Source organism: Corvus moneduloides, chromosome Z, assembly GCF_009650955.1.
Source record: "Corvus moneduloides isolate bCorMon1 chromosome Z, bCorMon1.pri, whole genome shotgun sequence".
NCBI classification, from domain to species: Eukaryota; Metazoa; Chordata; class Aves; order Passeriformes; family Corvidae; genus Corvus; species Corvus moneduloides.
Window position 1 is genome coordinate 42,688,461 of NC_045511.1, and position 26,952 is coordinate 42,715,412.

At 40.3% G+C, this 26,952-nt stretch overlaps 1 protein-coding gene across 1 annotated transcript in view; it reads left to right on the forward strand.

Annotated features, from left to right (window-relative positions):
- The first annotated feature begins 742 nt into the window (after window positions 1-742).
- Window positions 743-26,952, forward strand: part of SLC12A2 (solute carrier family 12 member 2) — a 54,973-nt gene continuing 28,763 nt past the window's right edge. Inside the window, 10 exon segments of the mRNA XM_032095640.1 lie at window positions 743-864; window positions 866-1,336; window positions 17,140-17,259; window positions 18,249-18,324; window positions 18,907-19,002; window positions 20,606-20,745; window positions 21,511-21,621; window positions 24,580-24,688; window positions 25,160-25,287; window positions 25,375-25,459. Of these exon segments, the coding sequence (XP_031951531.1) occupies window positions 835-864; window positions 866-1,336; window positions 17,140-17,259; window positions 18,249-18,324; window positions 18,907-19,002; window positions 20,606-20,745; window positions 21,511-21,621; window positions 24,580-24,688; window positions 25,160-25,287; window positions 25,375-25,459 (1,366 nt within the window). The 5' untranslated portion in view covers window positions 743-834.

Genomic DNA, 26,952 nt, shown 5'->3' on the forward strand with positions numbered 1-26,952 from the left:
GCGTATTGGAGGGGTCTGACGGGCTGTGTAAGGGACCAAAGCATGCCAGAGCTCTGGATGGGTGTGAGGGGGACAGGGGGTGTTTATGAGGGGCCCAGGGGGTGTATGAGAGGTCTGTGTGTGTGTGCGTGTGTGTGTGTGTGTAAAGGATCGAGGGATGTGTGAGGGGATCTGGGGCTGCGTATGAGAGATCCGGGGTGTGTGTGAGGGGTCCGGGGGATGTGTGAACGACCGGGGGGTGTCTGAGGGGATCTGCGGGGACTGTAAGGCGCCAGGGGCGTGTAAGCGGGGTCCGGGGGTGTGTGAGGGACCGGGGCGTGTCTGAGGGGTCTCGGGGGTGCCCGGGCTCTGTGAGGCACCGCGCGGCTCCGCGCGCCCCCGCGCTCCTCTCGCGAGACGTGGCGGTGGCCGGCGGGGTTGTGCCAGGCGGGATCGCGGCGCGGCCCCCCCGCCCCTCCCAGCGCCGCCGCGGGGCGGATGCGGCGGGGCCGCCATAGTGCGGGCGGGAGGAGCCGCCGCCGCCCGGCCGGGGACGCGCTCCTGCCGCCCCCTCCGCCGCAGCCGGGAGCGGGCGGAGCTTGCGCGGCGCCGCCGGTTTTTTCCCCCCCCGCATCCCTCCCGCCGCGCCAGCCGGGGAAGCGACCGCGCTCCTGCCTGGGCAGAGCGGGATCGGGCGAAGGGACCGGAGGCACCGTCACCTGGCGCTGCGGCGGGGGCGGGGCGCGGCGCTGTGTCTGCGGCAGCCCCGGGGCGCTGCTCGGCCGCTTAAAGCAGCGGGGCCGCCGGCCGGGAGGGGCGTTCGGAACATTGGCGGCCGCAGAGCGAGGGGAAGGCATGGAGGGCAAGGAGCTGGCGGTGGGGTCCGGGGGGGGATGAGGGCTCCAAGGATGCGCTGGGCAAGCCGCTGGGTCCCACGCCGAGCCAGAGCCGCTTCCAGGTGGATCTGGTGGCCGAGGGGCCCCGCAAGTCGTGCGGGGACCTCGGCGTGGCGGGTAAGGGAGGCGAGGAAGCCAAAGGCAGGTTTCGGGTGAACTTCGTGGACCCATCGGCCGGCGGCGAGAGCCCCGGCGAGCCCGGGGGAGGCAGCTCGGAGGGCGGCAATGTGAGCAGCGTCCAGAACGGCGGGGACACGGTGATGAGCGAGGGCAGCCTGCACTCCGGCGGGCACCACCACTACTACTATGACACCCATACCAACACCTACTACCTGCGTACCTTCGGCCACAACACCATGGACGCCGTGCCCCGCATCGACCACTACCGGCAGACGGCTGCCGACCTGGGCGAGAAGCTGCTCCGGCCCAGCCTGGCTGAGCTGCACGATGAGCTGGACAAGGTGAGAGCGGCCCCCGGTGTGCCCGGGCGCCGGGGCTGCGGCAGCTCCTCGGACCGTCTCGGCAGAAAAGCTTAAAAAAAAAAAAAAAAGAGCCAAAAGCTCGCCGAGCCTCGAGGAGGCGCAAACAGCGCGGGTGCATAGCTTGCCTCTCAGTTCTATTATTTTTTTTGTCTTCGTGACGCAGTGATATCCATCCCCCCCCACACACACGTGCTTTAGGGAGATGGTCCCCCCCCCCCCAGTGCGAGAGGTATTCAGAGCCGTAGGTCTGTTTTCCCCGTCACCGAGCGGCAGTCTCTTACAGGTTTTCCATTTCTAAATCGCCTCCAGCAGATAGGGTATTAATTCGGGGGCTTGCCATAGGAATTAGTCTGGGAAGGGGAGTGAAAACGTTCGGAAGAGACGCTAAAAGAAAAGTAAATAAATGAGGATGCGCTTGCTTTGGTGGCGGCCGGAGGTCTGTCTCTGCGACGCCGAGCCAGAGCCCGGTGGATCCGATGGGATCTGGATCGGATGCTGCTGGATCCGCACAGGCACAGAACCTGAGCGAGCCTTTTCAGGGCTGCTCGGTGGCCCCTGCGTCGCGGTCAAGGCTTGAAAAATTTTGGAGCTGTGTGTCTCAGGCTTTTTCTGTTTTGGACTAAGAGTCCGTGCGTTATTTGAGACGAGTTGACAGTCAGAGCCTTCTTTGAAACGCAGGCTGTCTTGGCTAAAAGACCAGCTTTAGCTGAACGTAGAATTAATTTCATGGTTTTGTTTTTTTGTTTTTTTGTTTTTTTTTTTTTTAGACCATCATCACTAAACAGTAGATAGACGAAGCTATTGCAGTGCTGTTTTCTCAGAGTTTCAAAATTGGTGTATGGCTGTGCTCAAAGCCTGTTTTCTAAGTGGGGTCTTTCTACTGGGTTTAGGGGAATAAACACATGGGCCACGTTCCAGTGAAGTGAAGAACGTTTTGTTTTCAGAACTTCTTTTTCATCCCACCTTTCATTCTTTATAGGTGGAGTTCTATCAGCAAATGTGTGTTCTTTCCAGATTTACTTGTTTCACACCGTTATTAGGCTGCTCAGTGCATCAGCATCTGTGGGGTTTGAGATTTTTCTGGGGGGGTGGTGGTGATTGTTTAAGTGTATTTTTTTTAACTGATTATGGAATTGTTCCAGTAGAAATAACTGGTTGTTGTATCGTAAAGATACTTGTTCGTGACATCTGAGATTAGATCTCAAATTCTAATTACTAACCGTAGCTACAAATTACTCCTGCCTTCCAGGTCCCCTTCTGATAGAGCTAAAAGATGATCTGTAGTCTGATCCTAAGTTAAGATGAAATCGAAATTGGCAATTACTGCCTTGTGCTTGGTTTTAGGTAAACTATAAATAAAACACACGTGTGCTCGTAATATATGTGAAACCACGCTGATTTTCTGTCCTCCTGCCCCTCCAGATTTCTGACTCCTAGTCCATGGTGGGATGACCAGGTGTTGGATACTCAGCTTTGCAAGCAGAACATTGCTTGAATTTCTAAGGTTGACAGATAGCTTTTTCGGTGTGTTAATGTTGCAGCAGTCTGGAAAGCTCTTTGACATCATTAAGATATTTCAGTGCAGAATATATTCTGGAACTATAATTTCTAAAATTGTAATTTCTTTATTATGAAATTCATGGCAAGCAATTTCTTTGTAGTCTGTAGCATAGAGGAGTGGTAGACAACCTAATTAGAGGATCATTATCAAAACAGTTTCATTGTGAGCAGTAATTAAGTCAAATTATTAATTTCTTAAATGTAATTAATCTATCTGCAGTATGAATAGATGTACGTGTGAAGATACTTCTTGTTTTAAAGTCATGTCCTGTCTGCTTGGGCCCCTCCTCCCATAAAATAAATATTGGGGATGGAATATGGAATTTTGATTGCATTTGATGTTAAGTAATAATTTTAAAAAAGGTCATGGTACAAGCTTCAGAATTTTAAGCTGAAGTTCAGTGGAGTAACTCGAGTGTTCTGTCACAGGATGTTTAATGTCCGAAGCAGTTGAGGTGCTAGCAACTACTTAAGCTTATATGAAGAAGGGAAGCCATTACTTTTGCTCCCAACTTAGCAAAAACACTTTCCAAGATAAAGCTGTGAACACAAAAGGTTTTAATAAGGGGTGTGTCTTGCATGGTAATAGCATCAGATACCTAACATTCCTCACAATTTCGGGAGTATGAAATACACCTCATCTGTAATTACGTACTTGGTTTGTGAATACAGAGTACCGATAACTTTTAAATCAAGATGGTGCTGTACTTTTATGTGGAAGACGTTCTCAAAGCTGTTGTGCTTTTTTCCCAGTGTTTTCAGAGAGCTTATTGTCTCCATTCTCAAAGTGACTTCAGTTCCTGCTGACTAGCAGGTCTCTACTTTGAACAATGCTGTGCATTTGAGAAGGTATTTTACTGACTTTTGGTAACTTGAAGAATTCACCTTGCTCTTCAGCTGTGGATTTTTTTACCGATTTATCAAGTACAGCATGTCTCTGCAAGGCAGCTGGTACAAACACCCTAGTCTAGTACCCTTACATAAAGTTTGTGCTGTGCGAATACCTATTGTTGTGCCTCTGCTCTTGACCCACTGCATCAAGATTGGCAGTTACTTTGTGTAAAGAATGATGCAAAACTGTTTACCAGCAGCATGGCTCGCTGCTTTGAATGCAGCTATTTTATCTGGCAGTTAGAGTTCGTGCTATTCTGTTTGCTTTTAATAGGTAGATAAATGTGAGGCAGTGTTGGAGCATTGTTGATGCTAGTGCCAATTATAGAACGAATTTTTTTTTTTTTTCCCCTTTAGCTTTGTTTAGAAGCTTCATCTGTCTAACACTTCTGCTGATTCTGTTCTCACAGAAAAGCAGTGTTGGAAGAAGAGTTGACTTGAGGAAGACACACAAACCTATTGGAGGGGTTCCGTTTCACAAGGGTTTGTCCTACAGTCCTGGTGGGATAGGTGTTTGTGTGGTCATTCCAGCAGTGGCTTTTCCTGTGTAGAAAAGGGATTGTTCTTGAAACTGTCGGTGAAAACACAGCTAGGTGATGCTGCAGTGCTCTGAGGTGGATGAATTGCGTAATACTGGTCTTGGCTGATCATACGAAATTCCGGGTGAGGGGTCCTGTCTTAGTATGTCATCGGCTGCAGATAGCTAAGGGGATCAATCTGTTCCTTGCGCATTTGGTATGTATTAATTTCTCTCTGCTTTAGAGAGATGAGAGAGGGAATTTGGTGATGTTGTTGCAGTTGCTATCTTTTAGATAAGGGGATTGTGTTGCAGGAGCTCTGGTCTCCAAAGATGTTGAGGTGAAGGATGTTTATTAGAAAAAAAGTGGGAGGGAAATCAGCATACCATGACACCATGGCAGGTTTTTGTTTTAGTGGCGTCCCCTGCCCTCTTGAGGGGATCTGTCTTCCGACAATGGGAAGATGAAAAGTGTTCTTGCTTAATTTTTTTCTCCTGTCTTACAGCTTAGGAATATCTGTTTTGCCTGGGTCAGCTACATCTGTACGTAAGGATACAGCCTGTAGGAGATAAACTGAGGAGCACAAAGACATGTGCAGTTATCAGTGTCTTAATATCACTGACCTTACGGTTCTGACAAGTGTATACTCTTAGAGTATTCAGACCTGCACAGTGTAATCCTCTGGAAACTGAGGATTTTTCTGTGTAGCATTGAGTTAATTGGGGAGCTTATTTTTTTCCTTAAGACTAAGTCTCGCTGTATACGAGTGGTGCTAATTTGATCTTTGTGCAGTCCCTCGCAGCTGTGGTGAGTGGATGCGGTGCGAACCAAGCCCTCTACTGGCAGCTCTGCTCTGTTGTTTGTTAAATACTCACCAGGAGCACTGACAGGGTAAGGTACTGACATCAGAGGAAGATCCTTACACCACCTTCAACCCCCGGATCAAATTATAAATGAAAACACAAAGAAATCCCAAAGTATTTAAAAACACAAGTGTGCTTTGCTTCCTCCCACAGAAAAATCTCTGCACCTGTCATCTGAATTTGGAGACAGGTGTAAGAAAAGAGGCATTACTGGTAGTCCTGATACAAATTTAGGGGGTTTTTTTGTTGTTTTTTTTTTACTCAAGTTGGATGACTATAATTGTTTTCATTTGTCTTTCTGGCTTTGTTAAGTATTTTCTCAAACATTGCCATTTTTCCTCTTATCTGATGACTTCAAATGCTTAATATAAGCACAGTGAAAAGGTCTGTGTATGGCACTGCTTTCTAACAAGAATGTAATCTGTCTTGAGAATGTAAAATAACTGCTGCGCCTGTAGTATTTGTTTGTTTCTATTTTTTTTCAGTTCATGGTTTATGTCTGGTTAGCCTGTAACGAAAGCAGAGCTCAGCTAAAGATGTATAAAAGGCTAAAAGATGATTGTAGGGTGTCAAATTAGCTGACCCTGTTACATAAGGTGTGTCTTTAAAAGCTCCTTCCTTCCCTCTCACAGGAGACTGAGACCCTCTTGCAGATAGTTTTTATTGCACCACCTTGCTGAATCTTGTTTACAGTCTGTTGATGTCTTCTTTCTTGAGCCCCTGTTATTTTTAGTTAAAACTACATTTCCTTCTTGATGTCCTTCTTCTGTGAGCAGAATTTGAATCTTCTTTCTGAAGTTCACTGTACTAAAATAAAACAAGAGAAGCTTTCTTCGCCTTGGTCTCGGTGCTGTTAGATGTCCCAGAAGCCTATAATTGGTAACTCTTCTTTCATCACTTTTAAACAGCAGTGACCTTAATGCACCTGTATTCAGTGAGGCTTTACTTGGATCATGCAGAGGGATGTTTTTATTTCCGCCTGTGTCAAGAATCCTCTCTTTGCTTACCCTGACATCCCACTTAATCACAACCATTTTTATCAAGGAAAAAAAAAATACAGTGCTCTGTTTGCAGCAGTAAATAATAATAGTGATACAGGGCTTGTATTTTATGAAGACTTTGTATAATCAATATTTTTATGTTGCCTGATGCTTGTATCTCTTGAATCTTTGTGGTTAATCTTCAGTCCAGAACACCTATGGAATGCTAACAAATGTGAACTGTCTTCAGCAAACTGCTAATATTGTTCTTACTACTTTTTTTTTTTTTTTATCATGTCCCAGAGAAGCTGGAAATAATGGAACCCTTAACAGTTTACATAGCTCACAGCACGAGTGTGGACTGCTGCTGAAAGGGGTGAACTTTTTGGTTTTTTGTGAATTTTTTGCTGTCACAGATCTTGGTTGGATCTGATACGGGTCTGATCTGATTTACAGAAAGCCAACACCCCCTCAACTGCAAAATCTTGCACTGCATGTGGTGATTCAGTTCCCTGATCGGATGCTTATGGGATCTCCACAGTCTTCTCACTGCACACAGGCATCAATAAAAACTTTTGAGTGGGCACTCCTAATATATAGATATTTACTTACTTAAAAATTTTGTACATATGTTCTACTGTACAAATACTGTGTATAGTACAAATTAGCACTTTCTTTGTTTTTTTTATTAACATAACAACAAAAAAAATACTGGCACACTCCCAGTGGACTGTTCCAGAACTGGTTAAAGAGGAAGGTGCTGCAGAACTGATCTTCAGATTATTTTTTTTCCATTTTGGTACCGCACTTGATTAGACCTCAAATGATTTTCATTCTTGAAGAACATTCTTGCAAGGGAGGAGCTTGGCAAGATCAGTATCTTGGAGTAATTTAAACTAATGTATTACATCTTCTGTTGAATTCTTGAGATTTTTTCCTAAAGCCTCATATGATACTCTTTCATGAGCAACCACAAACCCATTTTCCCCATTTTTTGGTATAGGTAATATCAGTCACACTACGGTCATTTGTCACTACTAACAATTTTTTTAAATAGTTGACTTCAAATTGTTTGCCTTTCAGTATTTTGGAAGCTGTCCAGTTTTTGCAGCATAAGTGCATGAATGGTCTTTCATTTATTTATGCACTTTACCATACTGTTTATACTTGACAAACTTACTGAAATTTCATTTATGCATAAAAACTAACTTTGGGTGTATTATCTGTGCCTTACAAACTTACCTGATTTAGGGATAAGGTGATAAAAAGAGTAAAGAAATCCTGAAAAATGGAAGTTAAAATTCCATTTTAATAAGAAGGCTTATCTCTTACATCTTCATTTTGTTAGTTAACTTCCTTTCTTTGAATCAATTGCTCCTACTTCAGATGATTCAGTTGTTTGGGTTTTTTAAATTCAAAGAAAATAGCTGTGTCTGTTTCAGCTGTGAAGGAACTGTGATGCTAGATTAATGTTTCAGCTTGGTCTGACAGTCTACATGGCAGAGACTCCTAGGACTATTCTGAGTAATACTGCTTTTGAACTGTAAGCAGTCTGGCAACTTTGGCTGAAATGTGGTGTTGTGCCAGTGCAAGTGAGCGCTTTTCTGTGTGAGCGTACCAGCCCTGCTTAGTGGTGGCTCAGGGGCTGTGCTGTAGCTGTATTCACCACTTCAGAACCTGGCATTAAAAATTCAGGCGGTACTTAAATGATGTTTTTAGGATTATTTCAATGGGCTTCTTAGTCTGTTGTAAGCCAACAGGTTAGATGTAGTTTTTCAGGAACTTACTACATTGGAACTAGACTTTTTATAGAAATGGGATGTTTTATTAAGGTTTTAGTATTGCTGTATAGGGACATTTGCTCCTGTCTCCTACTTGAATAGAAAGTGCACCATGTTTTGCAGAAGTAGATGAAAACCAAAAGCTGTTAAGAGCAAGAATGCCTCAAATTAACCTTTTTTGTTGGGGGTGGAGAATAGAAGATGACTTGTGTGCTGGTTTTGGCTGGAGTGGAATGACTTTCCTTCCCAGTAGCTGGTATGGGGCTCTGTTTTGGATTTGTGCTGGACACAGGGTTAGTAATTAAAAATGTTTTTGTTGTTGCTGAGCAGGACTTGCACAGAGCCAAGGTATTTTCTGCTCCTCCTACATCCGTGCTGGTGAGGAGGCTGGGGGTGCGTGGGAGGGGACACAGCCAGGACAGGTGACCCAAACTGACCCAAAAGATGTTCCAGCCATGTGACATCATGCTCAGTGTATAGTTGGAGAAGGAGGAAGGGGACATTGGGAGTGATGGTGTTTGTCTTCCCAAGTCACTGTTACATGCGATGGGACCCTGCTCTCCTGGAGATGGCTGACAGGGGTGTTCAGCCATGGGAAGCAGGGCATTAATTCCTTGTTTTGCTTTGCTTGTGTGTGTGTGTGTGGTTTTTGCTTTCCATGTTGAACTGTCTTCATCTCAATCTGTGAATTTTTACCCTTCCAGTTCTCTCCCCAGTCCCACTGGTAAAGGAACGAGCCAGTGGCTGCTTGGGCTGGGGTGCTGGGGTAGAACTATGACTTGGAAATCTGATGTGTCCAAAACAACTTCTTGACAGGACTGAAATGGATTCTTTGTTGTACTTAATAGCAGAACAGTGTATTTCTTTGACTATACTTGAGTATGTAAAGCTTCTCTGCAGGAGGCTTGCTAATTGGATTTACTTCAGCTCTTACACAATCAAGTGCTGCATCTGCTTCATCCTGGGAGTGTATCAGGCTTATGTGTTTCAGATACTCATGTGAAAACTACCCGTGTTGAGAGCCTGGATCCACTTTCCTGTGAAGTGTGGTTTCTCCTTCCGGGACAATGGATGTCCAAAGGAATATTGCAGTTAATCCATAGTAAGGAATAATTACTTTGCTAAATCCTTCAGAGTGCAGTAGTGGTTCTAGAAGGGTCAGATGCATCAGTGCAGAAATGAAGGTGCATTCTTGAGGTGTGAAGTAGACTATAAATATTTCTTCCCCTTAAACTGAAGGGATTGGTTGCCCCTACACATGTGCAGAAAGTCATGCATCCTGCTGACTGGATTAGTGGTGCAACCTTCTGTTAACCAGAACTGGAGAGACTGGAAAAGGGAGTTCAGGCTTCTTTAGGGAAGTTTGGTTTTTTGCAGGTTTGTTATGTTTTGTTTTTACAGTGGCAGACCACGTTAACTGTTCGTTGGCAGGAGGGCCTGACTCTACATACAAAATTTCTGAGAGTGTAGACCATAAGCATTGTGAGTCTTCCACCCTGCAAAGCTACTGAACAGAGGGCTTTTCTCATTTGTTTCTAATTCTCATGATCAGCTTTCCCAGTGTTTTCATACCATCCTGTGCTTATGGAGGGATATATGAATCAAGATGTAAAGATGCGGGGAAGTTTATTTTGCAAAGTGCTTTCATTCTTTAAGTAATGTGTTTGGTAGGGGGGAAAAGCAAATATTATTTATATTTCTGATAGGATACTGCTCTTGCATACCTGCAAATGTCAACAAAACCTCGCTGCTTTGCCACACAATAAAACTACTTCAAAGGGATGTAGCCTTCATGTAGTAAGCTTAGAGATTTGTCAGGAAAACTGTATGCATGTAAGACATTAAAGTAGTGCTAATCTTCATAAACAAATCTCCTATCTATCCTTTGTAAGTATACCACCTTGAAAGAAAGGATTTACTCCTAAGCTGAAATCAATTGCCTGAGTAAGTTTCCTGATTAAGTCTTGCTAACTTTGTTAATACATCTTACTATGTGTAAGAGTTGGGAAGATGAGTGGATGATTATCCCTTTAAAAGAATTAAGGTTAAAATGGCTTTTTAAATTATTGTATGTACAACAGATATATATATATATATATATATATATGCACACACACAAAACCCCACTGTTTAGGGTTTCTGTGTTAAAAGCAGTGTGCAAAACAGAAGTACAAGCTGATGGCAGAGACACATAGCTAATCCTTCAGTTGACATGTTAATTGCAACTATAAATTTCTTCTGTTTAAAATTGCTCTGCTGTAATCACAGTACAACACTCTTTAATTTCAGCTTAAGATAACATTAATGTTCAGCGTTTGATGCAATCTCTTTTAAAATCTCTGGAAGTGGATGCCAAAGGCATTTGCTACTATATTTTAAATGTGTAATTGTAGAGAAGGTAATATAGTCAAGGCACTTAAATTTTTTCTCTTGGCTGCAAACCTGCAAAGGATTGCCTTTGATTGAGGTGAGTAACCAATGATTGTAGCTGTTAATGTTTGGTTCCAAGGAATCCCAAGTTTTTAGAACTGACTGTGTTTTATCTGGGCAATTTATCTCCTGCTGTTCTAGGTAACTTTGGGATGCCATTTAATAGCTTAGTCGGCTTTTTTAAGTTATGACTGTAAAGACACTGGAGTGGGAATTACGGAAAATTTGCTAATAGAATTTATAATTCATTCCTGTTTTATAACCAAGTAGTAAAGTAACTAATATGACAGCTGAAATTTCTGAACTGCTGTAAACAGCAATGACTAGTCATTGTTCCCTGATAGTACTCATTTTTTTAGTTTATTCTTTAAAAAAAAATGCTGAGAAGGTGTTTAGGCAGACCAGGATGTCTTGAACATGTCTTTGTGCCATGTTTTCTTTTTATGTGCTACCTGACTGGGGTTTTTTTCCCCACTGGGAGCAATACTAATCAGTCAAGCTTCCCACCTAACTCCTGAAAAACCTGAGCACCTGAATCTGTTCTAACTTGGTAAACTGTTTTTAACTAATGAATAATCAGAAATGTGTCAACTGTTCCAGGTGTTCTGTGAAAGATACTGGCTTTCTGAGTAGCAACTTCTAAGTGAGGGCTAACTCTGCTTGAAGTACCAAAGATTCAGACTGTTACATCTGCTTGTAAGATGTAAATTAGTGATGTAATTAAGATGCAGAAGGTCATAGCCTGCTCTCAGTTTTAGAATTTACACTTCCATTGCTCTGTCAACAGAATTACACCAATTGCAAAGCATTAATTGAGAGTTGTACATACTTTTTCTTAGTTTCCATACCTGTCACCATCCTTATTCCAGCAGAGGAGGACTAGTTTACAAAATACTGTCCAGCCTGTTCTTAAGAGAGTGTTATGTACGGTAAGATATTTTAAAAGTCATTACCTATGGTACTTCCTCCCTCTAGAGTTGTTTATTTCCCTTACAGGAAAAAAACACTTGAAAAATGTCAGACTTGGCAGAGGTGTTTTCCAAGTTCAGTATTAAAAACTCACTGTGATTCATAGTTCATAAGCAAAGTTAGAAATAGCATCCCAGCCTCTCTTGAGTAGTGGTTTTCTGAAAAAACGGTTACAAACAGTAGTCAGAGTCACCAGCTTAAGTCAACGATGGGTGAAAACTTACTTTTCCGCCTGTGTATTTAAGCACTGAAATACTCTGGAATCTCAGGCAACCAAATTCAAGGCTTTTCTTGATAAAGGGTTTATCATAAGTCTGACTGGTATCCCTGGTATCCCTGGACAGCAATATGCTTAAAGCCATTCAGTAGAGATTTAGGTGTTTTGGAAAGGAAGCTCAGTCCTCTTGATCTCTTTCACAACTGTGTAGATAAAAGCATTAAAAGATACAAACAGCTTATCAAACTGACCCGTAGGCAAAACCTGGGAATTTTATGGCCGTAAACATCAACATACTGCGAAAGTAATGTTTAGAAAACAGATATATTTGATACGGCTTGGTGTCCTTCAGACAACATTTAATACCTAGCTTATTATTCATTATCAGACAGCATCCCACTTGTACCAGTACAGACTATTTTCAAAAGTTCTGTTATATCAGAGGTAAGCATAGCAGCAGGATTATCCTGTGCAGTCATTATGCATGAAATACATCTAGCACTTCTAAAATCTTTCATTCAGCTCCTTAGAAGTGTCACAGTGGGTAGGAGCAAGAGTCTGAAAGTTCATTTGCTCTTTCAAGAAAAAGATCTTACGTAGTGTTAAAAATCCTTTGATGTGTTAGCATCATTTGAGGCAAAATGTTTAATAATCCTTATGTAACTTGGTAACTTCTTTATTCTGTCATTTTTACTTTATATGTGCTCTGGCTAAAGTATCCTTTAATTAGAAAAGCAAAAAAAACCCAAATGTTCATAAGCTCTTTTTCCATGTATGTTTTGAGCTGTGTTAATTCTGAAAAGAACAGGTTTTGTAGCCATAGTCTTAATAATGTGCAGGTCTGGAGTTGGGATATTTGAGAGTGTAATCTCTCCAAGTAAGGATTCTTCCTCTGTTAACAGAGACAGCTGGCATGCTGCATCTGGATCAATATATTTTACTGCTTGTTTCGCTTCCACAGTAAGGAACATCTTAAAATGGCAATGCCTACAAACCTTTGGGACATGGAGACAGGAAATTGTGATGGTAAGGGGTAGTGAACAGGTTGGCAGTAGTGCTGTGAGCCACAGTGAAGGACTGCAGAAGATCTGTGCGAATCTCTCACTCTTGTGAAGAGGGAATTCCTGTGAACATCTCCAGCCTCAGAGCTCCTGCTCCTGAGGCTTTGGCTGGTGAGGACATAGACCTGTTAACCCATAGAATTGTTCTCTCAGTACTTTCTGAGCAAAGATGGTTCTCAGGTGGCTTCCTTTTTTTTTTTTTTTTTTGTTCTTTGACAAGATGAATCTATGGAGAGATAGAGAATGAGAGAACTTTTCTCAGTATCAGAACACAGGTACAAAGCAGTTAAATGTAAGCAGCTTGATTAAATGTAGTGGAAGGCCATTTTTATATTTTCTTGCAGAAGGTGTAGCTTGAAAAGATGAGACTCTTGATTTTGTTCAGCACTATGATGGCATAAAATATTGAAACCAGCTTCAGTACTGTATCCTGTCAAGATGAGAAGAAGCTGCTGCTGTGGAGCCTTTCTAGGGAGTTTGTGTGAAAATTACATGGCATGTGCTAAACCTGTAACTAATCAAACTTGAGAAATGGAAAAAGCAGTTAAATGCTGTAGTTGGAGTTGCTTCTCTGGCCTCCTGTTTTTGCACAGGACTAATAGCAATGGGAGGGACTAGCTAAAGAAGTCAGTGACTGCTTGGAACACACCAAATCAGGCTGTTCACAGTGACAGCAGTCTGCCTGGAGATCCAGCAGATAGTCTTACATACAAACTTGGTGGTGGTCCTGCCCTTTACTTGTGGCTTCCAAGTTGTGATTCTTGAAAAGAAGCAAGACTTAATGTCTGTATATTCTGGTACTACCTCATACGGTTCAACACAGCCCAAGTATGTCATCATTAAGATGGGATATAGATAAGTTCACCACAAAAAAAAAATGCTGCATAACATGTACCACTATCAAGAACTCTTAAATAAAGCAGTTTTTAGTGAACTTTTTGATGCACTGGTGTATTACAGGCTTTGCGTGAAAAATCTCAGATCTCCTCTAGCAAAATACCAAGTATTTTCTCATTACTAATCTACTTCTAGTAGATGTGGAAGGCCATTCACAGTTGCCACAAATAATTTATTGTTATGATCCAGCACTGGAGATGAAATAGTAGATTATCTGTATTTTTCAGATACTGTGATACAGCAATGCAAAGTTCTGTGTAGGAGCAGAAATTAACTGTTTCTTCTCTGAAGTCCTCTCAGTGTATCATAGAATTGTCACCTTGTAAACACAATCTTATTTTTCCTTTAACAGCATAAGTGAATGCCATGACTGAGTATTTTTGGACTAATTATCTAAAAGTTGCGTTAATAAGACCATTTCTGATCTGAAATGCTAAATCCCCTTTTGTTACACCCCCTCCAAATCCACAGTGTGTTAGTGTTTTTTACTGTTTATGAAGATCTTATCGTACATGTATTGGCTGTTCTAAAATAGTGCTAGTGCAGTTTTTTCCATTCAGTGTCTGACTTGAGTAGAAGCATTGTTTCCTCATGAACATGAGCATGAAAAATACTACGCCTGCTAGATTTACAGCTGAGACCACAGTGGTGCTTTCTTAATACCGCCTTAGAGGGCTGAACTTGGAACCTTCTGGAGTGAAATTCTTTTGTGCCCACACTCTGCAATATCTGTTCTCAGTGGTGCTTTATTGGGCACCCACCAGCACTAATAACCAGAAATAACCTTTCAGTTATTACATTTTGCTTGTGCCTAAAAATATTTTCCTAAGAAATATTGCACAGTGTGGAGAGACGAGACACACAGAACAAAACTTTCCTGTGTTCATAGTGTGCATATCTTGGAGCTGATCTGGTAACTGATAATTCAGAATAACCAGTTGTGAGCCATTCTCTCCTCCCCAGAACACAACAGGCTGAGCTATGGGCATGTTTGAGCCCTACAGTAAAATGTGTAGCTGCCACACGGTGGTTGAGGTTTTGAAGTGACTTTTGGGGGGATCACCTTGTCGATTTGTGCAGGTTTTACCAATACTTGGCCAGCCATGCTCACATGATGAAGTATGTGATCCTTTTTAGTCTAGATACTAAGGTATTTCTCCACCTTCTTATAAAAGCTGAACTTGCAGCAAACAAACTCCAAGCTTGTTTAAAAAAAAAAAAAAAAAGCATTAACCACTTTAGTCACATTTCACTATTTTAAGATATGAAGATACAGATTCCTCTTAACCTTCCTTGATCCTCCCTGACCAGTCTTCTCAGAGAACAATTCTGTTATATCTTACTACAGACATGATGCATGTTGTTGCAATAGCAGAAATTGTTATCTAATGTTGGCAAGACTTTTTGGCCAAAGCTTAAAAATTGCTTAGATAGTTTGAATGTGGTTCCCTTTATGTAATAGTTTAAAATAGAGTTTATTGCAAGTATAATGCGATGGTTTTCCGTGAGAAATAAGAATGGGTTTTATATGAAGAAGCAGTAAGTGATTATACTGTCCCATGCTTGATTGGAGGTTTAGGCATAGTTGTAAACATGTTTATAATCTGCCCCTTGTTTTAATGCATCTTTTTTCTTTGTTTCCTCCCCACTTCTGAAAGAAGTCATAACGGGAGACATGAATGCTTAGAAGGATTTTTACATTTTATTCTGCTCTTCTAAGCTATTGGAGCAGGGTAGGTGGTAGTCCCGTCCTCTTCTGGCATGAGCCTCAGGCTTGAGTAGGAGATGTTTCCTTAGTTCTTGCTTAGGCAGATAGCATTTCTCAAATGTAGCAACATTGTAATTGTCTTTTTTTTTGATCTTCACTGTTATTCTTACCACTCTAAGTGACCATGGACCACTACTACTTGGTTTGACTTGAGTGCCTGAATACAAATAATAAGCAATCAAAAGATTCATCTGGTCAAAGGCTGTGCAAATCTAAGAATTATAGCCATTAGTTCTATCCAGGAAAGCTGCAGTTCAGGGTCCTGGTTAGGTTTCTATTTGGGTTTAGTGTATATAACACAGTATATAATATGTATACATGCATGCAAGAAGATATACGTAACACATAGATGCTTTTTTTATTTCTTTTTTTTTTCTTAATTGTAATCCCTCCTGGAGACAATAAAATGTGCTCTTAAAGAGAGTTAACTGTTAAAGGTAATGATCTGGAAACTGATCATGATTTTGTCTAACAGTGGAAGGCTTATGCCTTACAGGATCACCAGATGTGTTGCAGGTGTATCTGTTTCTATGAGAATTTCATAATTCAGCATCAGTGAGAGAAGCACTGATGTGAATCTGTGCTATTGACCTTTGGATAAGGTTGACATAGTCTGTTTTTTAAAAAATCTGCTATGTATGTTTACTGCTGATTATAAGAGGATGTGGATGACACCCCTCATAATTGATGGGTGTAGAAACATTTCTTCTGACCTATGTGCTGAGGCTGTAGCTGGTATTAATATATGAAAAGTAGAAAGAATTTGGTAAAAATACCTCACCCTAATCTTTCTTAGTCTTTCCCTGCATATACTTGAAAGCATTACTTGTGTCCACTTTATTTTGTGTCTTACTTAGGAAATGTGGGTTTTGCCCTTTACCTCTTTGGGATTGAACCTGTAATTGTTTAAATGTTTTCTAAGCCCTCTGGGATGCAGCCTGCTTCCCAAGATACTGCTTGAGCTGGTTTGTTGAATGGTGTTCAAGGTCTTTCTAGTGTATCCATTCTTAGTACTTGTTGCCTTGGGTAAACTAACATACTTAGCGTAGAGTGCTTCTTGCTTTCTTACTGGAAGTGTAGGAAATGTTTGAATTTAAATGTCCTGGTGTTTGCCTGCTTGGCAAAACAAAACTGCCTTTTAAGCAAACATGTATGTGTGCGTATACACATATAATTTCAATTTATTTTTGAAGTTGAGATTTTTTGCATTTTTGAAGTTGAGGGTTGAATTGTAAATAAAAGACATAAGTTGGCCTTTGTCCATGGGGCTGATGTTTTCTCCATCTGTCATCCTTCCCATTTAAATGGGGAACAGTGTTTGGGAAGAGACTTCTCTTCCCTCCTTTTTCCTGAAATACCAATCTCCCATCCTTCTTTCTGGCAGCATCACCTTGCAAAGAGTAGTAGAATAGCTTTCAGGGAAATTAATAATTTATTTCCTGAAAAATTGATCAAATGACAGCTAAGTCTGAACTACGGGAAGTGCTTCAGCAGAGACCAGTAACTTGCGGTAGAACAGTCTTTGCTTTCAGGTTAAGAAGTAAAATTTCTTGTGCATTTGAAATCTTACAGCTCTTTTTCTGCAGACCAGGTGTTTGATTTTTTAGGGATATAGAACTAATTCTTGAAAATACTTACCACTCTGGCTGCTGACAGTTTGCTCTTTTAAGTTTGTTTTTCATTCCTTGAAATCTGAGATGCGCGTGATGCAGGGGACATAGAGGAGCAGCTCAAAACTTCTGCTGTGTCATTCTTTTAATTTTTCTGTTTACACAAGGAGATGGAGGGTTTTTTACAACATGCCCATTCTGCTCTGTCAGTCACACAAAAACTTTGTGTTTTCCAAGGAACCCTTTGAGGATGGCTACGCAAATGGTGAGGAAGGCACACCAGCTGGGGATGCAGCTGCTGCTTACACACCTGACAGCAAAGGGGTGGTCAAGTTTGGCTGGATAAAAGGTGTACTGGTAAGTTTGATATATGATTCTTCCATGTCTTACAGATGCTGATATATTCTTGCAGATCTTTCTAACTACCTTGTTTTTTGACTGGCATTGTGATGATGCAGTATGAGAGGTGTGATAAATGCCATAATTTTAGGAAGGGTTGCTCCTATTTCAACTGAATTTTAAGAAAATAAATATTTCAGGGCTTCAAGTTCTTAAGGATTTATGGTTTCTTAGCACAGGTTTTGAGAGTTTTTAAGTTGCATGATTTCCAAGAAGGAAAAAGATCATGTAGTAGAAAAATACGTGCTTTACTTCTGTGGTTTGGCGAGGTCCTTATCTCCTTTTTTGTAAGATTGATACCTTACTCTTTAGGTAAGAGAGAGACCCTAGATCTGTATGTAGTCTCCTGTCTAAATTCTATACAATGCAAACTCTATTTCTATTGAAATCTAAGAGTTTTAAATAAAAGGATTAAAAAAAAATGCCCACCTCTCCATCCTGTTACTGTACAGCTGTAAGATACAAAAGTTATAGAAATGGAAAGTTGCAGCAGTTGTTTTGTTATTTTAAAAAGAGTAAGTTATTTAGTAGGGCATTACTTTAGTGCAATTTTTTTTGATAGATTTGTGGGAGATAGAAACAGGGGTTGTAGACCTCACAGTCATCAAAGACCTCTGTCTACCTCTATCTTAAGTCACGTATTTTGTAGTACGAATTTTGGATCCTAAAGATTAGAGTCTAAGTTATTATTGTTTGGCCAAGACATACTGCAAGTTTCACATATTGAAGTACTCTCATCTGTTTTAACTTAGTCATATTTAAGTTCCCTTTTTTTTTAAATCAAACTTAAACTTGTATAATATGTCCTATTCTTGTGAAATAATTTTAAAAATGGTGAGAAAAGACAGCAAGATAATTTCAAGAACATTAAAAACTGAAATGAAGAATTAGTGAAAATTAGTGAAGATGCAAGAACTAATCTATGTGAAATGTCTGTTTTATCTTAGGTACGATGTATGTTAAATATTTGGGGTGTGATGCTCTTCATCAGACTGTCATGGATTGTAGGACAAGCTGGGATAGGTATGGCTACTAAATCTGTAATTTTATTTCAGTAAATTTCAAGTGTGGTCCACAAGAGGTGTTGATCCTGAGCTTACACTTCAAACAGGAATAGGAGTTTACCTTAATACTGCCAATTTTTATGGTAATTTACCAGTATCAAAAACTTCAACCAGTTACTTAGACTTTCACATTTAGGTATGAGGCAAGTATTTTACAAGAGACATTCAGTGAACTGCAGAGATAAACTTTTGATCTCTGGTTATTAGAACCTGCATGGACTATGTAGTATATAAGCAGTTATTTTCAAAGGCTTAACTTAGTCTTGGACTGCAGAAAATTTCTGATCTGCAAAAGGCCTGTGTTTCCTTGAATCTCTAGAATACAGCTCTTACCTTGCTGATTTAAGAGAACCTTTGCCCAGTTTTATTTGTATCCTGGAGACTCCTGTACAAGAGGAGAAAGAAAAAGCCTTTTGCTTGAATGTGTGGGAGCCCACACAGTAAATTTGTGTTGCATTGGCCAGAGTGATTAAATGAAGTTGAAGATTTTACTCTTTAATACTGCTGGGCTTACTCTGCTTTTCTTCTCTTTTTCCAAAAGGTCTGTCTGTCTTGGTTATTGGAATGGCCACTGTTGTGACAACTATTACAGGACTGTCTACTTCAGCAATAGCCACAAATGGGTTTGTAAGAGGAGGTAATGCTATTTTCATGAAGTTTTTAAAGCTTTCCTCTCTTGGGAGTGCACACTTTGTTGCTGCTGAGGAGCAAAGCCTTCCTTGTGTTCTGTATGTGATTAAACAGTCATGTAATTAACAAAAAATCAATAGGTAGCCTATTAATTAGATTTGAACTAGTGCATTGCTTTTCTGCTGTGAAAGTTTTTTTCTTGTAAATTTTTGTAATACAAACATTTTTAAGGCTACATATCCAGGAATGAGTAGGGTCTTAATATTCTCCTGAGCTCCACTGGTTAGTTGATCGTGCCTGTATATGTTCATGTCCTGAAATAAACCTTCACACAAGTAACTCTCCGAACTCTTGAGTTAGCTCCAGCTTTCCTGAGGGTGATGGTTTTCATTCTCTTCCATGGTTTATGTGCTGTTACCAGCTATTTTTGGAAGTGATTGGTGCCTCTGACACAATCAAACTGCTTCATGACATTACAAGACTGCTACTAGTGAAAAAATAAGGTGGCATTAAAGTAGGAACTTATAAAACTATCTTCATTAAGGTTAAGAATGAAAAGGAAAACCCTCACTATCACAAAGTAAACAGACCTACTGGGAAAGATCAGCTGTGTTATTAGCATTATGTCAAGCTTAGTTTCTAAGTACACTTTTTGGTTTTTTAATTCCATTATGTATATCAGGTTTTTGCATTCATATGGGAGCTCTTTTTTTTTTAAGCCACTCTTGAAAAATAGTACTTCATTAGAAAATTTGAAGTGCTGAATTGGAAGAACTGTAGAATTGCATAGGAACAACTGTTCCTGTGAAAACACTACGTTACAGTAAGATTTTTTTTTTATGTTACATAAGACATGCACAGTATGGCTAAGCTGGGTACATACAAACAATTTGCACAAGAAATTTAATGCAGTGAAATCAAGCAGTTCCTGTTGCAGATTTTTAGCATGCACTCAGTTACTTCACACTGGAGCTGGAGGATTTTGTTGCTTCTGGACAGCTTAGCCTTAAATTCCTTAAATAAAGTAATATGCCTTTGCTACATTTTCTAAACCTCACTTTTCTCCAGATACTCAGATTTTCATTTGTCATGTGGGATTTGAGATGTTGTTTTTGTCAAGCTCAAAAGTACAAAGAACAGGCTCTTGAGAGTCCCACTGGAGGGTAGAAAATTCCTTTAACAACAGAGCTTTTAGAAACAGGTCTCGGAGGTTTGGAAGTCAGTGGGTTTATTGCAGTCTGCTTTGCCAGTTTCTTGATCTTGACTGCACAAGTGCTTTGAGCAGTTTGAAGCAAAAAGCGCACTAATACTGCAGCTTGTGCTTACAATTTGTTTTTTAGCCATAGAGCTGGTTGCATACCTCAATAATATGATGTGATGCATGAGTCATGGCTATTTCCAACTGGTCTCTTTTCCTAAGAACTTGAAATACATTCCTGATATTTCAGCATATCTGTCCCTAAAATACTGAGTTTGGGGTTATTTTCTAATACATCAGGCAGTAAAGAGTGAGTAGATTCTGTCTCATGTAAGTGTTAAATTGCTGATGACTGTTTTAGGCTCTGTCATGTAGAGGACTTTTTTGTCATTTGTATTTTTTTTTCTTTCAGGAGGAGCATATTACTTAATTTCCAGAAGTCTGGGGCCAGAGTTTGGTGGTGCCATAGGTCTGATTTTTGCATTTGCCAATGCTGTGGCAGTAGCAATGTATGTTGTTGGCTTTGCAGAGACAGTTGTTGAGCTACTGAAGGTACATGGATGATAGTGCTTATATTGATTATACTTAATATATAAAGTTTGAGTATGTAAAGTATATACTTTATAGATAAAGGTAGAGATTATGTCTGGTTTTTTATTCATCTCATCATAAAATGGTGTGGTTTGGAAGAGACATTTAAAGGTCACCTAGTCCATCTCCCATCCAGGCAGAATCACAGAATGGTTTGGGTTGAAATGGACCCTAAAGACGACCCAGTACCACCCCCCTGCCATGGGCAGGGACACCTTCCACTATCCCAGGTTGTTCCAAGCCCCATCCAACCTGGCCTTGGACATTTCCAGGGGTGGGGCAGCTACATCTTCTTGGGTACACCTGTGCCAGGGCCTTACCACCCTCACTGTAAAATGTTTCTTCTTGCCTCTAGTCTAAATCTGCCATTTTTTAGTTTAAAGCCATTGCTCCTTATTCTGTCACCACAAGCCTGATCCAAAAGTCTGTCCCTGTCTTTCTTCTAAGCCCCCTTTAAATACTAAATGGTCGCAGTAAGGTCTCCCTGAAGCTGTCTTTTCTCCAGGCTGAACAACCCTGATCATTTACATTTGGAAGATTCATTGATTTAAAAACAAGGCAAAGCCCCAAATTGCTTGTATCCTTAAATGGAATTTACATTTAGTAAATTTGTGGTCTGCGGGCTAACTACTAATAAATTACAGTAAATAAAATGCTGTTCTTTGATAGGGAAGGTATTTACCTGATGAAGTATATGACTGTGCATTTTTTTGTTTGTTGTGTTAGGAAAATGGAACGTTGATGATCGATGAAATGAACGATATCAGAATTATAGGGGCTATCACCGTGGTTATACTGCTGGGCATTTCCATTGCAGGAATGGAGTGGGAAGCAAAAGTAAGGAACTCCCATCTTCTCTTTTATTCTCTGCTTCATAATTTTGATCCCATTTTTGTACCTTAGCTGTCTGATTTATTTTTAGTCTGTTTAGTGTATTCAATTCTGCATGGTGGCATGTTACAAGTCAGTTGATTTTTATGCAGTAACTATTGAGACTGGCACTAGCATGTGCAGGTCTGAACGGCATTTCACATCTTTAACCACTTCCCTTCGCTGGAAGCTTAAGCATCTATGAGAACCTACACTCCAGCATAATCTACTCTTAATGACAAATAGATGACTCTTAATTGTCAGATAGGTTAATGGTATTTCCCTCTTATGGGCAGTTACATCAGAGGAGAAGGTAAGAACTTCAGCATGGGAATTTTGCCTTACTATGACCTTTAGGCAAGTTCTGTGGATGAAAAACACAGGGCTGGTCCCAAAGCCAACTGAGAGCTGTGTAGTTTCTGCTAGCTCAAACCCAGTATTGTTCCCTTCTCTTCTCTTCTGTTTTGGTTTTCACCTGGAAACAGCCAAACTGTGGAATGCATTCACTAGAGCCAGCATGGAGAAGTGTTTTGAATGGTGGTGGTGATGAATGTGTGGGAGGGAAAATCTCCTTCCCTTGTCTTCTTGTGGCTGCACGGTCTTAGGTCAGCTCTGATTGCGGAAGCAAACACTGAAGAGATCTCAGAGTACCTTAATACAGAAGCTGCCTTACCAGTTTTTCTGCTTGGCCTTAGTAGGCAGTGTAGCTTGCTGTTTCCTGCACCTTGTAGGCTTTTTCTGAATATCTGTCCGTAATCTACTCAAAGAATTGAGAAGAGCCTTTAACTGGGGCTTCCTTCCTGACTGATACTTATTTCACAATAGCTCCTATTTTCTGCACTGAGAGGCAGCTGAAGGAACCTCTCCGTGAAGTATTGTTAAGTTTCTGTGCTCCTGCATCAAGATGATGGTATTTATAATCAAAATGAGAGGGTTTTTTATCATAGTTGCTTCCAAGAAACGGGGATCCTAGAAGAACTGAGTGAAGATCGAGTGCATTACTTTGACCAGTGGGGAGAAAAGAAACTTACAGAAATTGACTTTGGCATGTGCTTTTAAATTGAACTTCTGTAAAAACTGTTTACTTTTTCAAGTAGTCTTTCACTGTCTGTAACTTGAATTTGGATGGTGTCTTTATACACCCAACGGCGAACAGTGCTGACTTCCTTATTCTGAACTGCTTCGAAAGGATTATTTGTTATTAATTCTCTGGCTACTGCCACTTGAAGTCACAAGAAGTATCTTGGGTTTGTTGTGTAGCACAAGCAATATAACAATAGTTTGCATGGAAATACCCCTGTTTAATGTTTCTATATCAGACCTGAATTGTGGTGTTACTGCAGTGTCATCCTTATTAGGGGTAGCTTTCAAAAGTCATGTCCTTAGTGCAAAAGTCAAGGCTTGGTTTGTCCATCATGGAATGAGGCAGGTGAGAGCAATGAGAAGGCAACTCAACCTGTCAAACAAGCATTTCATGCAGGCTGACATACAACTCAGCCCAGCAAAACACTGATGTCTCCATCTTGATCTGTGGTGTTCTCCTATGCCTTAGCCGTGGAAGATGGAGCAGGGGAATCTACAATAATGCCTTTGAAATAAATCTAAAAGTGAAGAGAGACTGGGATTGATTCCAGGGAAGTTGCCTTTAAAAAATGGCTTTTCAGAGTTTGTGGTTTTACAGCTCAGCTCCTCGTGTTGAAGTCTTAGAAGCCCATTCTTTCAGACTTTGGAATTTAGGTAAAATACTGAGTAAACATCCCTAGCTTCAGGGAGAAGCCTAGGTTAGTTACTGGAAAAATCCACTTATGGCAATTGCTCTCTGATAACTTCTTGTGGAATTCTCTGACTGAAGACTTCTGTAACCACCCAGCTGTATCCTTACACCTTTCACCTGTTCTTGAGGCTTTACAAAGATGTAAATACAAGGCAAGAACTGTTTTCTTCACGTGGACTTCTAAATCTGCTCCAGGCCATTTCACTGTGTTTATCACTGTTCTGCCCTGTTTTCTTGAGAGGCTGTGTGAACTGAAAACTTTCTTTTGTAGGCATCAACAATTCCACAGTGCTAATTGCATATTAACTTCTGATCCTGGGCCTAAAAAAGGTCTGTGAATAGCTTCCCCCTAGCTACTGGCATTCCTTTCTAAGGAATCAAATAACCCAAAAGATAACGGCAATATGATTGCTTATTTAAACGGAAGACCTGAACCACACGTACAATGCCTAGATTTATCTTTATTCACACTGTTGAGGTGTTGGATGGTTTACAGTACTTCTTGTTCAACTTGTAGGGCTTACAGTAGTTCTGTGGAAAAGTGACTGAAGTTCTAGGTTGTAAAAAAAGAATTCTCAAAACTAGGAACTAACAAGTAATTGTTGTAGTTTGAAATTTAATTTCATAAGTAAGGGTTGAGGACATGAGAATGTAGCAAAATAACCTAGTTCCTTGCATAAAACAGGAAACAAAAGCTGTTTGATTCTGTATGTAATAAAATTTTTAGTAAATAGCACATAGTAAAGTGTAAGACAAAGTATGACCATTGGTAGTAATGCAGTAGTAGCATTTGTGTTGCATTTGACTATTTTCATGTGAATTTCTTGCATCTACTCAAATGCATTCCTTCTCGACAACTTATATATAGAAAAATTAGTCCTTTTAAGCATTTTGTCTTTAGTAGTATAATTTTGAGGCATTTGGTGATAATAAACTTTTTTGATTAGGCATAAAACTTGGAAATTATCCCTATTTCTTAATTAAAAATCGTTGTGCAAGTTCTCTCCAGCTTTCCTCATTTATTTGCGGAAAATATGCTGAGAAGGCTAAGCTGAATTTGGAATCAAGTGAACATTTCTATTTTATAGCACAACACTTGATGCTGTGCAAAGAACAAGTTCTCCTGTCTGACAGCAATCACTGTGTTTCAGGCACAGATAGTCCTTCTGGTGATCCTCATACTTGCTATTGGAGACTTTGTCATAGGAACATTTATTCCTCTGGACAGCAAGAAGCCCAAAGGGTTCTTTGGTTATAAAGGTATGTTGGAACAGTTTACAGTATGGTAAACAATATCTTTTTTTGCAAAATAGGCTGTTAGAAGTAAATTAAACATCTAATATATCTTGTAGTTGTATCCAACTATGATTATAATATATATATATAATTGATTCAGGACTTTTTTTCCTGATTTTTTTCAAAATTCTGTGGTTTTGTCCCTTAAAGCTGTTGGGTCAAAACTTGATCCTACTTGCTTAATATTGAGTATATTAAATTTTAAAAAGCTGGATGTAATACTGTAAGTATTTTTTCTACCTTTAAATCTGCTTAAGTTTAGTGTGTTGACTTTTACTTCGAGTTGAAGTGATGACTTAGGGCTTAAATGTTCTACACTTAGTTTTAAGAAGGTGCTGTGACTGTCAGCTTTTTTAACTGGTCTAGTAGTGGCTGGAATGGGTTAATACTTTAGCTTCCATGTGAATATTGATGGACTTAAATCTTCTCCTGCAGCCGAAATATTCATGGAGAATTTTGGACCAGATTTCCGACAAGAGGAAACTTTCTTTTCTGTATTTGCTATTTTCTTCCCTGCTGCAACTGGCATACTTGCTGGTGCAAATATCTCAGGGGACCTTGCGGTAAGTAGTGAATTAAAAATACTCTTCATGACCACTTGAGTGTACATTGACCTCTGTCATCACTGTCCACTGACGTTTTTCTTTCAGGATCCTCAGTCAGCCATACCTAAAGGAACGCTGTTGGCCATCTTAATCACTACATTGGTTTACGTAGGAATTGCAGTATCTGTAGGTAAATAGAGAATGTTTTTAACTTTATCCTTTCACGTTCGTTCTGAGGATGTATTTTGATACAGTTTTATGTAATTTGTTATGTTAAAGTCATTATGTAATTGACTTTCCTGCATGGGAAAGTTATAGCCAAAGGTTTCTGGTTTTTACTGTTGGGAGATTCAGTTTTCAGGTGGTTTTAAAATTTCCTGGAATGACTGATGCTTTTCTAAGAAAAGTGACTGCTTCAGACTAGAGATGACAAAAGACTTCTTACGGGTATTTCCTCATTTGTTGTGGTTACTTATGTTGAAGGATTTACAGTTTACCAGTGGGATAATCCCTGGATTAGAAAAGCATGTTTTCAGGAAGTACTTACTGAAAAAACGTGTATTGTTTTGAGGATTATTAATCAGCCACTTACCTGAAGTGAACTGTGGGATGATCAGACAGCACCATGGTGAGGATGCTTGAGCAGTAATTCCCCAGTTGAGGGAGGAGACCAAGAAGTGCCAGCCCACTTTTGGAAGTGTCATGTTCTTGTGTAAAGAGGAGAAATAATCACAGACTGATCTGAGTCTTCTCTTCCCAGTCTTTCTCACCCCACAGTTGTTTGAAATGTTCCATAGAAGTTGCCCTGGGGTTGATACCAGTTTTGCTGTAGAGCACCAGTGGTTAACCACATTTTTCCCACCCATAAAATAATTCTAGCAACCTTAAGAGTACAGGATTGTAATGGTATCCTGCATATTTCTTGCGTGTGATTGGAAATATTTTTTACTCGCATCACATAAACTAGTTTCTGATGGCAGTAATATTTTTTCTTAAAGACCTAGTTTTATAATAGCTGTGGTGCCTTTTGAATGAAATTCTCATTTATGAGAGTACCATTGATCTTACCACTAATGACACTTCCTTTCCAAAGATACCAATCTTGCTAGTCTGCCTCTGTTGGCTAACATGGGAGTGTAGCTCTGCCAAATAGCTGCTCTGTAGTCATTGTGCTTTGTGCAGCATAATGAGCTACACTCATTTCCTAATTAGATTGACTGCATAGACCTCTTGCTACCAAATTTGAATCGTTTGGAACCTCAACCCACACAAGACTAAAATTAATGTTAATACTCACTTGCTAATGGAATACTTTGATCAGCTTCCAGACATGAAAAATGCAATATAAAAACTGACAAAAGAAGCAGTTTGCAAAACCACCCGGACGTGAAATTGTTTGATTCATCAGAAAAGTCCTGCTTTGTACTGACTTATGCTTTGAATTGTGCTACTTAAAAAAAAGGCAGCAGGAGTCAGAGATTGCATGAAATTTAGCTCCTTTTGAGGCATTGGATTAGGAATATTGGACAAATACAAATACTTCTATTCCTTTCCCAGAGGAGTGGTAAGCAAGTCACTAAAGATTTGAGGGGCTACTAAATGTTGCAGAGTAGTCATATCTGAAGAGGAAGAAGATGTTCTGAATTTAATTGACTATCTGTATGCTCTATAGTAAGTAAGAAG